At 51.0% G+C, this 12,948-nt stretch overlaps 1 protein-coding gene across 1 annotated transcript in view; it reads left to right on the top strand.

The window, feature by feature from the left end:
• The window catches only part of SRRM4 (serine/arginine repetitive matrix 4), a 163,872-nt gene that overhangs the window by 108,055 nt on the left and 42,869 nt on the right, over positions 1-12,948 (top strand). The window contains exon 2 of the mRNA XM_056131027.1: positions 10,759-10,905. Within this exon, the coding sequence (XP_055987002.1) occupies positions 10,759-10,905 (147 nt within the window). The remainder of the gene's footprint in view (positions 1-10,758; positions 10,906-12,948) is intronic.

The raw sequence follows: 12,948 nt of genomic DNA, 5'->3' as shown, positions 1-12,948 counted from the left end.
CATGCTTACTCTGCCCCAGGAATCGCATGAAGCACTTTATGTGCATTGTCTTAGGAGCTGGACACTATCATTAACCCTGTTTTGTCAGAGAGAGATGAAGTGACTCCCTCGAAGATCTCAGCTTGAAAACCCCAGAATCAGCTTTTGACCTCCATTCTGCTCTGATGCCCAAGTCCCTGGATGTCTAGACTCTGCCTGTTGGCAATAGAGAAGTCCTGGGGCTTCTCTGCCCATGAGGGAGGCAGGGGCTATCCTGAGACCCTTTCATCTGCTTCTGTTGCCAACCCCCTCCAAGTCTTCTTACAGCCAATGGGAACCCATCGGGGCTGGTGGGAGATAATCATGAAACTTACTGCCTAATAAAGATAAAGCTCTCAAATAAACTCAATCGTGCAGTAATGGGTTTGACTTTTAAAAGGCAGATAAAAGTCCCAGTGGAGGAACAGACCTTTCCCATCAACTCCTTAATCAGAATTAGTTTGGAGATAGGGTGGGACAGCTGGGCTGGCATTGACAAGAGCCTACTTCTGTGTAAAGGCAGATGTGGGGTGTCCCTTGAGATCCCTCTCTCCCACCTGGAATACTTTGACAGAAAGGGCCATAATGACAAAAGATGGGTGCCTCTGGGACCAGCCCAAAGAGGGAGGAATGGAGAAGGTGTGATTGGAGAACTTAGTGATGACTGGTGCCAAGTTCTGGTGTCTTCTGAGAGCTTCCTGCTCTCGGTTGGTGGAGTGGGACGTAGGACGGACCAAGCTATTTATCCTGCTGCTACCCCTATCACCACTGCCACCATCTCACCACTATCATTACCACCATAACCATCATCACCATCATAACTACCCCATAGCCATAGCCATCATCACCTCCACCATCATCAATCACCATCAAATATCCTATACTGGGCATTTACCATCTGCCTGGTTAAGCGGTCACCTTAGTGTTAAGCGGTCACCTTAGTGAATAGGGCATTGTTGACATTCCCATGAACACCACCCTCCCTCCGATGCTAAAACAGATGCTTGCTGATGTTTACAGCCCGGATTGCTCTCTCCGGACAGGACTGTCTTAAACGGCCTGAGGCAGAAACATGTGAGGACAATGTCTTAAATGGGATTCACAAAAAGGTAAAGGTAAAGGCCCTCCCGTTGATTGTCGATTTGCTCGAGTGGACCCAGTAACGTCTCCATTGGAGACTTTGTTGTTACTGTGTCTGGCATATCGAATACATCATGGGTGGCTTGCCAGGCTCTCCCGTGTGGGCAAGATCCTCTCGATAGCTTGCCGGGCTCTCCGAGAGGGGCGGAGGAATCGAACTCGGGTCGGCCATGTTGGCTGCGTGCAAGGCAAACGCCCTACCCGCTGTGCTATTGCTCCAGCCTCTCACAAAAAAAAAACAAACCCACAAACCTGGGAAAGGGATTTGGGTGCCCATGTCTTAGGGAGAAGGTCCTTTCCAGAGCAAGGAGGTCTAGAAGCAGGCTAGCGGAGGCGCAAAAACTAAGAATGACAAGTTTCACCTAGAGTCTCACTTCTGTGCATGGGAACTCTGGTGTGTGACTTTGTAATATAGAACCGGTCCTCTCAGAAGGCAAAAGAGCAGGTTGTTCATGCTCCAAGTTAACCCTGGAAGTTAACCCTGGACTGGACTGACTCCTTCCTTAACCAGGGGTGACCAGAACTTTCAGGAATGGGGTCCAGGAGGCAGAAACCAAGTCAGAATCTGACCCAGTCTCCAGACAGCCGCGGAGCTGGGCAATGGTCCCTCCTCTCCCCTGCCTAGTGCCCGGGAGGGTTATGCTAGGGTCTCTGGGCCAGCGGGTTGCCCAGGATCAGGGTCAGTATCTCCCACAGGTTGACCTTACGCTCTGTCCTGTTTGCCCGGGGACCCCTCTGCCCCAATTACTGCAGCCAGCAAACAGACTCCTGGAACCCCTCAGTAGTTCCACCACCACAAGTGAGTCTTCTGACAGCTGCCCCTTTATCTCACTTCTCTGCTGTGTTGTTTTAAAACTAACGATCTCAGGCCTCCTGAGCTCACCGCCTGCCATGGAGATTTGTGGCTTGTCTGTTCTCTCCTCTCTGCACATTTTTGCAGTTGCTCACTCTTTGCAGGTGAGGAATTTCCTTCTAAACCTTATCTCTCTCATGCTTGCGCACGTGTGTGTGTGTGTGTGTGTGTGTGTGTGTGTGTGTGTGTGTGTTTCTAACTGGTACTTGGTCTCTAAAGCCTCCTTGTGTACTTCCTGCTGGTGAACGGGCCCAGTGGGAAAGCCTGGAAGGATGAGTAGATGCTCATGGGCTCTTGCGTGAAGGGAGATAGAGACCAACAGGGTGTGGGAAGAGGCAGCCCCTTCCCAGCTTGATGGGGGAGACCACCAGGAATCAGAGCCTCTAGGTTGCTCCAGGACCTTGGGCTGGAGCGATAGCACAGCGGGTAGGGCGTTCGCCTTACAAGTGGCCAACATGGCCGACCCGAGTTCGATTCCTCCGCCCCTCTCGGAGAGCCCGGCAAGCTACTGAGAGTATTCGATATGCCAGACACAGTAACAACAAAGTCTCCAATGGAGACGTTACTGGGCCCGCTCGAGCAAATCGACGATCAACGGGAGGGCCATCTTCCTATGCCCGTCTCCTGCTGTATACGAGAGTCACTCACACTTCACCTTCGAGGCTTGCTCAAAACAAGGGCATTTTAAATTTGTAATTGCAACCCCGCCAGGGTCGGGGAGATAGCTCAGAGGCTAGAGGCATAAGGTTTGCATGTGTGGGGACCCAAGTTCTAACCCTAGTACTCTGTGGACCTTGAGCACCACTGGGTAGTATCTGGGAGGTCCCTGAGAACTGTCAGGGAGGTATGGTGGTCCCTGACACTGCAGGCTAAGTATCACTGCTTGGCTGAGTATCACTGAGCCTGGCCCCAGGTCTCCTGAGCACGGCTTGCCCCCAAGCAGAGAAAAATGCATCTTTTTAGTATTCCAATTCCTTTCCCTATAGCACTCAACACCTTCTAAGAGGCTATCACTCAGGTCAGAGAGCGGGAACTCCATGGGTCAAGAGCCTGAGAATTCACCTCTGAGCACCTCTGTGTGTGGCTGGCTCAGACATATGAACCAATCAATATAGTTGAATCTGCCAAGGGGGTGGAGTTATTTAACCATAGAGTATGTCACTATTATTAATTGTGTGGTAAATAATGGGGCCTAAATACAAATCGAAAAAAGCATTAGCTAAAAGTCCACGCCCTCACCACTTGATTTTGCATGCCTACCCCTTCCTCCTGACCAGCCAGCACAACACAAGTCCCACCTGGGAGGATTCTTTCCTGTCTCATCCTCTGTGGGTCCCCAGTGATAGGACTTAAGTCTGTCAGTGGCAAGTGCTCAAAACATTTCCGTTGACTCTAGGACTGAATGAAGACAAAAGTCAATCATCTCTGGTGGTCCCTCCTGAGACCCATCTGTGCCACTGTGGGTTCTCCTACCCCAGGCTGACATTAGGGTTAGGGTGGCCTGGGTCTCCCCTGTAGATTCTCCTGCCTTCATCCCTGCTGTGGCAAGAGAGTGAAGTCAGCAATGTACCTTGTGCCGAGAAATTCAGCAGTGCCCGCTGACCCAAAGATCCAGGTCCTCTCCTTCACTGCTGGTGAGAATGCCTACTGGTTCAGCCCTTTTGCAAAACAGTATGGACAATTCTCAAAAAGTTAGAAATTGAGCTCCTATTTGACCCAGCAATACCTCTCCTGGGAATCACAGAGAGGCAAAAAAAAAAAAGTATAGTCAAAGTGACATCTGCACTTGTTTGTTCATTGCAGCACTGTTTACAATAGCCAGAATCTGGAAAAAACCTGAGTGCCGGAGAACAGATGACTGGTTAAAGAAACTTTGGAACATCTACACAATGGAGTACTATGTAGCTGTTAGAAAAGATGGAAAGTATCATGCTAAGCGAAATGAGTCAGAGAGCCACAGACATAGAAAGATTGCACTCATCTGGGGAACATAAAGTAACAAATAGGAGACTAACACCCAAGAATAGCCAAGATAAGTACCAGGAGGTTTAGTCCATGGCTTGGAGGCCAGCCACGCATGCTAGGGGAAAAAGCAGCTCAGATAGAGAAGGGAGCACAAAATAAAAGGTGTTGGGAGGATCCTCTCAGGATGGGCGATGTATGCTGAAAGTAGACTATAGACCGAACATGATTGCCACTCAATGCCTCTTTTGCAAACCACAGCACCCAAAAGGAGAGAGAGAATAAAAGGGAATGCCCTGCCACAGAGGTGGGGTGGGATGGGGGGGATGTGGGGTGGGAGGGATACTGGGACCCGTGGTGGTGGAGGATGGGTGCTGGTGGAGGGATGGGTACTTGATCATCGTATAATTGAAACCCAAGCACAAAATGTTTCTAAGTCTACAACTGTACCTCATGGTGTTTCACTAATAAAATTTTTAAAAAAAGATCTGGGTCCCTGGTTCTCCTGGGCTCCCATAAGAGTTGTGGTTCTTGCTTGTGGTGATCCTGAGCCTGGTGCCAGGTGGACTCCAGGACACCTCCCCAGTGTCACCCAAATGCCTTTCACAGGCTGCTCCAGGGGGAAGACAGCTTGAGGACTCAGCCCTGTCCCGTGCAGTCCCTTCTCTGCCCTCTGCAGTCTGAACTCACAGGAGTCACGTGGCCTCAGAAGGGAGTAATGGGCCAGGTGGAGGACCAGGCTTGGGGTTAATGTGTGCCGAGATGAGAGTTCAAACCTCCAGTCAGGCTGAGCTTCCTGACCCGCGGAGCTGAGCTGGGTAGGAAGTGCTGAGCTGAACTTTCTCCAAAGTTGTGTCCTTTGACCTGAACTTGGAAACAGAACTGCTCTGGATAACCCAGAGTGTTGGCTGTGTGCACTTGTGCATGTGGGCGCACGCGCGCGCACACACACACACACACACACACACACAGTCACACTGTCACATGCTCCCACGTCAAAGAAGGGAACTTCTTAGGAGACTGTGTTGTCTGGGGCTGTGCTGATCTGCCCAGACCCACCTTTTTGTCTCATCCAAATCCTTTGCGCACTCCACACTTTGCCACCCCACCAAGTCCCCTAAGCACTTCCAGGAGTGCGTAACCAGGAGTAAGCCCTCAGCATAGCCACATGTGGTCCCCTAAACCACAAAATAACCCAAACAAGGCAGCACCTACAGTCTAACGCGATTTGCAGGTGAAGCCAGGGCGTGTGAAAGTGTGAGAAATGACACCTAGCCCTGTGAACCTGAAGGGTCCAGTCCATCTCTGCCCCATCTTCTCCCCCTGTTAGAACACTCTGCACAATAGCCACGGAAGAGACACTAAAGTGTCTGAGGACAGATGTGTGGCGAAGGAAGATATGCTATCTGTACGTTTCACCTGACTGAAAAAGGCATTGTTGGGGAATTTACCATGGATCGGGGTTGCGTAAGCCAAGACAGTGGAGCCTTCTCTGCACCCAGACTACAAAGGAGAGACATTTAGACCACAACTTAGACCACAGCCCAAAACAATGTCCGCTATGAAAGGCACATGATCTGTGTATGACGGATATAAGTGAATCCATGTGGCCGTTGATAATAGACACAGGCATGAAGAAGGAAACCCAGACTCTAGGGGCACCTTGGATCATGGATGGACCCATGAGATCATGCAGACTCCAGTCTTGCCTTCCACTCCCCTCCCAAACTCTCTCTTCCACCGACTGCCTCCTCTGCATCTCAGGAAGCAGAAGTTGGGCCTTGGGGCTGGGGCTCTGCACATGCGTATTCATTCTCTTAACCTATCTCAGCTGATCTTTTCAGTCCCTTTGCATCTGGGCCATCTGAGCACCTGACTCAGCTTGACTCAGCCTGACTCAGCTTCACTCTGTGGTCCCATGGCCCTCTGAGCTTCTCCGGAGCCACAGGTTCTTACACCTGTTATAATTCCCAGTGGAGGGATGCGTCTTTCCATCCCAGTGTGCAACTCGGGCAGAAACAAGTCTGAATTCCTTTGGGAGTCCTGAAAATTCCATCCTAAGTAGGTATTGAACAAGCTGCCAAATAACTGAACGAAAATCATGAGGGACTCACCAGGTTCCTAAAACTCCTTATTTCTCATTCAGCTTCTACCAAGAGGAGCACGACCACCCTTGTATCCCAGTACTAACTCAGAACGCCCCCGCTCCTGGCCCAGAGCACCTAGTCTTTTACCCGCCGTCATGGCAAAGCTGAGAGTCACAGCTCCGGCCCTTCACCCCCCCCCCCCAATTAGGTCTCATTCACTGAATTAACCTAGACCTTGGGGTCAGGGTATTCACATAGCACAGACTAAAGCACCAGCGGCCAAGGTACAAATGAGCTAAACCCATCTTGTCTACCAGCTGGGTCCACCCCATGAGAAGCCCTGCGCTTGCTGGTTGATGTGTGAGCTGAGGGTGTGGAGCCTCCCTTCTTCTCCGAATTCGGCCAAGTGCCTATTTCACTGCCCAGTCAAATGCAGCTCCTGGATCAGTCATCGCCAGGCTGGGGTGCAAGGTTAGATAAAGACCCCGAGCTTGAGTCTTAGAGGGGAAGCTTATGCCTTTGCCTCTACAGGTCTCAGTGTTTTCAACTCTGTGACGGGGTTGAGTCTGACCTTTGAGTCCCTGACAGAGGGTCTTGGCATTATTCCCATTCTGGGATGAGGGACTGTTCCATTTGCAGGAGGAGTGACTCGAGGGGTGGAAGCCTAAGTATCTCCCCAGGCTCTCCCCGCCCCCCCCCCACGTTGGGAGATCATCTGCAGCTCAGAAACTATTTCTGGCTTGGGGATCACTCCTGGCCATACTCAAGGGACCATAGGTAGGACCATAGGGGGATCAAACCAGGTTCAGCCACATGCCAGGCAAGTGCTTTACCTTCCATACTCTCTCTGCAGCCCCTGCTTGGGGGTTATGTAATTCAGACCTATTTTGAGATTCAGTACTTCCTGTCCATGGAGACAAAGCATGTCCCTGACTTATGGGGGGAATGATCACAGTGCAGCCTAGACCCACACAATACTTTTGTTGTATTTCAAAGTACTGTTCAGCCTTCTCTCCTTTATTTTTTCTTTATTTCAGCTGATTCTTAGAATTAGGGCAGTTGATGTTTTGGCCACTAACTATCCCTGGCTTGGGTTTTCCCAATGACACAGTGGGGATGGCAGTGCCTACTCTTGGATTTTTCTGGAAGCTTGCTTGGATGAGCGGGTGCCTGAGAAATGGTTGCTTGGTTGGCGCAGGTGCTGGCAAAATGCCAAATGCTGCTCTGACTCAGTGGTGTGGAAAGAGCACTGAACTTGGAGTCCAAAAACCACAGATCCAGCTGTGGTGCCGACATGAGTCACTTCAGAGCCTTGGGCCAATCTCCTTGCTATTTGGTGCGTCAGTTTCCTCACTCTGCACAGAGAAAAAGGCCCTTCCACATGGGGAAACCTCAAGATCTTCTCCCGACCCAGGGGCTGAAAGAGTTCTTTAAACTCTTCCTTGGGAGCTGGGTTCCCAGACAGAGGAAGCAGAGAAGGTGCTAGACAGCCTGGCACCTGGGAGTTTTGCAGAAAGTTCGGCCCTGACTTATCCTGGCTGGAATCTGCTGGTTGCCATGACTACGGAGGCAGCATGGAAGCTCCAGGTTGCTGATTAGCAAGATGGAGCCAGGAGGCCTGGAGGAATGGGGTGCTGGGCACCCCCCTCTGTGGCACGAATCAGTCCTTAACTTCACTGTTCCAGACATCCCTCAATGACCCCCCATACGCACACAGACAAATGCACAAATCTTCCCCCAAGTTTTCCTCTTTTAAATATATTTTTATGCAGTATTGAAGGAGAAACAGCGATGGGGTGGGGCTGGGGGACAGCAAAGAGAAATATAGATGGAGACCTGGCTGCAAGCCCCCACCCCAACCCAAAAGCCTGGTGGGCCTGGTTTCTGGGGGCAGGGGTAAGGCTGGGCCACTCCCAGCCTTTCTTTGCAAGAGGAGGTTGCTTTGGAACTTTGCTTCCCCTGTGAGCCCGATCACCAGCATTCACTTGAATTTCCGCTCATTCATTCATTCATTCATTCATTCGCCAACTATTTATTGAACAAAAATGTACACAGCATCAGCCGCTCTGTTCCGAGGGTCCAGTGGTGAGGAGAGGGTCCAGTGCCGGCTCTCCTGGAGGCGACCCCGCTGGAAGGCAGAAGACAAAGGGTCAGCAAGTAAAGTGGCCTGGCAAACAGTGACAAGGGCTGTGCAGTGAGGAGAGTCTGGAGAAGAGGGAAGGGGGTCCTGGGAGCGTGGCCGGCGAGAGAGGGATGTGATCAGATCACGTCAGTGGGGCTGGGAGAAGGTGGTAATTGAATAAAAGGGATTAAAAAACAAAACAAAAACACTTGTTCAAAGAACTGGAGGGAAAGCATGGTGGGTAGGGAATAGACAGAGCAAAGACTCCATTCCTGGGAGCAACCGGGAGGGGACTCCACAGCTGGAAGAGCGTGAAGGCCCACAGCCAGCGCCACAGAGGAGCTTGGGTCATGCAGCGGCCGCAGCTCCATGGATTTCCTTCTTGCTCCAACAGGCGGCAGAATGCCCCTGAGCATGGTGAGATCAGAGAACTAAACTAGCCCCACAGTCCCTCAGGCTCACCCTAATCCCATTGTGAAGCTTCAGATTAGGCCCCTTTCTGGGGCCGGAGCGGTAGTTCAGCGGGCGAGGGTGGGGAGGGCATGTGCTTTGCACGGGACTGATCCGGGTTTGATCCCCGGCGTCCCATAGGGTTCCCCCCCGCCCCCCCCCCGCCCCAGCACCTCCAGGAGTCATCCCTGAGTGCAGAGCCAGGAGTCATCCCTGAGCATCGCTGGATGTGACCAAAAAAGCAATAAATAAATAAATAATAAAATAAAATAAATAAAAATAAAATTCTAATTTCCATAAAATAGTAAGTCACTTTCTCTTCCCCAACCCCACTGCCTGGTTGTTATCCCCCCTGCCACACACACACACAAAGTCCCATCTAATAAAATAAGGTTTGTACATATCACCTGATTCCTCATGGAGAATATGGACTTGATGAGCACTGGGGACCTCTTTATCCTGGAGCAGATCTGGGCCTACTGTAGGCACCCCAGGAAGTAGAATGAATATGATTTCGGTGAGTCGAGGCTGGGGTATATTTGGGAAAAGACAGGGCTAGTGGGGGACTGGGCAGACGTTGCCTGGGAAGAGCAGGGTGTGGACTCCATAAGAGTGGGCTGGCCAGCTCTCAGACTGGCCTGGAGGCAGACCTCTGGAGAGAAGAGGAGCAAGGACAGGGGAGGTTCAGGAAACTGAGGCTCAGCAGAAGGAGGGGGTTCTGGAACTGGCATTGGTAGTGAGGCGGGCTCCGCCACGCTCCCTGGGACCCCCAACTCCTCGTGGGCTTGCAGCATCTTCTAGCTCAGCTGCCAGAGATGCAGGATAAGTGGCTGACAGAGACAGATGTGTTGTTCAGTTCCTCCTTCACTATTGACTGGGAGCTGGGGCTTATCAGCTGCATTCATCCTGAGTCATAAAACCGATCTTGATGCACTGGCTGCAGGAGCTGAGTGTCTGCGCAATGCTAATGCTTTTGATCAATGGCTGGCCTGGGTCTGGGGGCGTTGAGCAGGAGACAGTCTCGCTGGCTGGTGCCAAATCCACCTGTGGCTCTCGGGGTCCCCTCGCTCCCCTCTGTTCGGGTTGGAAAGAGGTGATGAGAGAGTCTCCTCAAAAAGCAACAGAGAAATCAGGCTCCTTCCTGGAAGCTGAGAGCTGGGAACAATATGAAAAATGATTTGAGTGGGGGCCGGAAAGATAGTGCAGTGGGTAGGGTGTTTGCTTTGCATGCTGCTGGCCTGGGTTCGAAGTTGGGACCCCAAAGAAGGTGACAAGACTTGGGAGAATTACCCAGTGGGGTCTGGGGCTTATCTCAGATGCAGGGGAGGCAATGTCAGAATGTCTGTCTCCGGCTTTGCTGTCCCACAAAGCTGCCTCCCGCTGCTCAGGAGGCCAGATCAGAGGTTCCGGTTTCAGGGAATCAGAGAGAAAGGACTGGCTGTGTGGTCAGCCTTTTTTGCTCACATAGAGTTTCTCATTTTATCTCTGCATCATGATGGATTCTGAACTGGTATTTTCTCTATTGATAATCTCGGAAACTGCAACTCGGAGAGATGGTGTGACCCATTCCAGGTCCTTGCTCATGGCAAGGAGTGTAGGTGAATTGGGAAATCTCTGTTCCCCACACAGGGAAAGCAAAGAAATGGGAGGGAAATGGGAGAAGGGTGTTTGAGCTACAGCCTGCAATCCTGCCTTGGGAAAGGAAAGGCGTTGTCTGCTGGCAACCTCTCCTGATGTCAGGTTCCGTGAGCAAAAGCTGTGAAAACAAATAAACCCCCAAAGCCCAGAGACTTCAGCTCAACTAAAGTTCAGGTCTGATGTGCAAAGTTTATTGTAGGTTCAGGCACGTTTTCTCCATCAAGTAGTTTCATCTTTCTGGATATTTGGCTGCTAAATTCTCGATCCCAGAGGAAGAGCGAGCTGGAAGAAGCCACCCGGTGCTTTTTTGCCTGGAAATAATATTCGTCATTTCCCAACAAAGACCTTTAGTTCATGATATTCTCAGGGCCCCAAAGAAACAGCAAGGAAAAGGGAAATATTTCATTGTCCATGAACGTTTGATGAGCACCAGAAGTCTGGGTTGTCTGAGTTGTAGCCTAAAAGCTGCCTAACTTCCTCCCCTGTAGGACAGAAGCCCAGAGCAGCCCCTCGGTCCCAGCCCAGGATGAACCCTCAGAGAAGCTGAGTCAGCGCCTGGCCACCAAGGCCTTGGGTACCACCTGCCTGGAGCGAGGCAAAGCCTGCCTAGAGCTCAGCCCCGCCAGAGCTTACAGGTAAGATGCTTCCTCCCGCCCCCCACTAACTCTTCACTTCAATCCCCTGTGCACATTTGTGTGGAAGATGCAGAGAATGCTTTTCTCTCAAATTATGCTTCCCTCCTCCTTTGCCAACTTCTTCCAGACTCTGCAATCAAAGTCCGTTTTATCCTCATTGCCATGGTCTGTGTTAGGGCTATTATTTGTAGAGGACCAGAGAGTAAGTATTTTAGGTTGATGGCCCAGAGAGTCTCCTCCGTGACCACTCAGCCATGCTGCTGGAGTGAAGACTGGCCACAGACACTAGATAAACAGGTGGGCCTGTGTTTCCAGAATCTTCACTGATAAAAACAGGAACTGGGCTCTGCGTGGCCTGTAGGCCACAGCTCATGGACCCTCTGTGAAGTGATAGTTCAGGTCCTTCCTCTCCACAGCCATGAGCCTGGGCACCACATACTCACTCGTCATCACTTCTGCCCTCGCCTGCCTTCTACTTCTTTCCTTAACCCATTAAACCTTGAGCCCTAACCCTTGAGCCCCTGCCACACGCAGACACAAGACTGGCATACGAGAAGGCAGCATTTCACTGAGGCTAAGAGAGGAAATGGCTTAAATCAGTCACCCAGCATAGGCTACGTGTGGCAGAGACTAGGGTTTGAGCCTCAATACTGCTTGATCCCTCGAGCACCACCAAGAGCAAGCCTGGGGGCCCAGAGTAGCCCCTGAGCACTGCAAGGTGAGGTCCCAAATAAGTAGTGAAATTAATAATAAGGAGGCTGAGCAATAGTACAGTTGTTAGAGCTGGAGAGATTGTACAGCGGGCAGGACACTTGCCTTCCACAGTGGCTAGGGTGCCTGTCTAACATGTCTCCAATCTGGGTTCAATCCCGGGTACCACATGGTCCCCTGAAAATTGCCGGGTGCAGCCCTGGAGGCCCCCATGCAGCACCTGGGTGACCCAGGTTATCCCTGTCACTAAAGGCTCTGGCCAAGCAGCATCACATACTAAGGGGCCTTTTAATCGATCACAGGCCCAATTGGCTGAGAATCGCCAGTGGGGCCCCCGGGCCTGTGGAGAACCGCTTGATGAGCTCTCCCCAATTAATAGTAATTAATAAACAATATTTTCCATAAGAAACACAAAAGCATGGCCTCCCGCAAGGGCAGAGGGAAGCACTGAACTCTGGTTTCCCCAGCCTCATAGCCTTGACTTGGACCCACTTGGCCTTATACTGGGGTTGCTCTGGGAAAAGCCTTCCTGGCCCCCTGATCTCATATTTGTTTTATGCCTATGGAAGCTGGGATCATCTTTGGCTTCCATATAATTGATTCTGTTCCCAGTGCTGTCTTTATCCTTTGGATTTAACAACAGGTTGAAAGTCCTATTTATGCTCCTCAAATCATCCCTTTTTTTTTTTGGCTTTTTGGGTACACCCAGCAATGCTCAGGGGTAACCTCTGGCTCTGCACTCCTGGCAATGCTCAAGGGACCCTATGGGATGCCCGGGATTAAACCCAAGTTAGCCTTGTGCAAGGCAAACACCCTCCCCACTGTATTATCTCTCTGCCCCCTCCTCAAATCATCTTTCACTGTCTCACTCTCCTGAGCCCGTGTCTACCCACTCCCCTCTAGCTTCCCTCTGGTGACAGATGAAAAAAGAATCAAGCACTCTTGTCAGCAACCCCCACCCTGCAACCCACTCATTTTGTTGAGTCAGAAAGTGCCAAACCATTGTACAGATGAAAGGACTGAGGTCAGTCAGTCACAGAGCCAAGACTGATCCAGATTCTCTCCTTGAATCCCAGAGTTCTTGGTTTACGAAGGTAGAGGTTTTCAGCTATATTGGTCACCCAGCTGAGACTTGGTTGGAAACCTTGAATTTGGCTATAATCTCTAAATGCATACCCCAGATTTAGGGAACCAATTCCAAGAATTCATGGACCTTTGTGATGGATGAACAAAGAGCTCTAGTTAAGAACCTGAAGTCTGGGGCTGGAGCGATAGCACAGCGGGGAGGCCCTTTGTCTTGCACATGGCCAACCTGGGTTCTATTCCCAACAT

The sequence above is a fragment of the Sorex fumeus genome, unplaced genomic scaffold (genome assembly GCF_029834395.1).
Source record: "Sorex fumeus unplaced genomic scaffold, SorFum_2.1 ptg000083l, whole genome shotgun sequence".
Taxonomy (NCBI): domain Eukaryota; kingdom Metazoa; phylum Chordata; class Mammalia; order Eulipotyphla; family Soricidae; genus Sorex; species Sorex fumeus.
This window is presented reverse-complemented; position numbering and strand designations above follow the sequence as displayed.